Consider the following 641-nt stretch of genomic DNA (forward strand, 5'->3'; position numbering starts at 1 on the left):
CACTATTGTAACCACCATGACTACCACCATCACCATGATGAGGAGCAAAAGCAAGCCACCCCGCCCACCATCACTGTCATCATCATCATCATCATCATCATCACCACCGCCACTACTACTACTACTACTACTACTACTACTACTACTACTACTAGAAGAAATTTCTATTTTAATTTTAATTTTATTTTTTTCGAAAAAAAACTAAAAATAAAAAAATGAAAAATAAAGATGAAAAACAAAACAAAAATATTTTTTTAAATGCATAAAAATAAAACAAAAAATAATTATATAAAAAAAAAAAATTCAAATGATATACGCTTACCGGGTAGTTTCTTTGGGTAGAATAGCAAGAAGGGGCCCATTATTATGGCAATAAGGCCGCCACCTAAATAGCCAACCCACCAGGCACCTACCCAGCGAGGATTCTTTGGATCCGTGTTAATCCTGGATTAGAATTTGAAATAAATCCATATATTAAATTAAGATAGATTAAGGAAACAAACGCAGAACGCTCACATATATATGAATTGGTATATATGTGTGTATGTATATTTGTATGTATATACGTGTGTGTGTGTGTGTATATATATATATGTATATATGTATGTGTATATATATATGTATATATATATATATATATA

The 641-nt window shown here is 30.4% G+C and overlaps 1 protein-coding gene across 1 annotated transcript in view; it reads right to left on the bottom strand.

Moving 5' to 3' along the window:
* LOC106879810 (solute carrier organic anion transporter family member 4A1) overlaps positions 1–641 on the bottom strand; it is a 60,782-nt gene that overhangs the window by 13,805 nt on the left and 46,336 nt on the right. The window contains exon 5 of the mRNA XM_052976503.1: positions 317–444. Coding sequence (XP_052832463.1) covers positions 317–444 — 128 coding nt within the window. The remainder of the gene's footprint in view (positions 1–316; positions 445–641) is intronic.

The sequence above is a fragment of the Octopus bimaculoides genome, chromosome 24 (genome assembly GCF_001194135.2).
Source record: "Octopus bimaculoides isolate UCB-OBI-ISO-001 chromosome 24, ASM119413v2, whole genome shotgun sequence".
Taxonomy (NCBI): domain Eukaryota; kingdom Metazoa; phylum Mollusca; class Cephalopoda; order Octopoda; family Octopodidae; genus Octopus; species Octopus bimaculoides.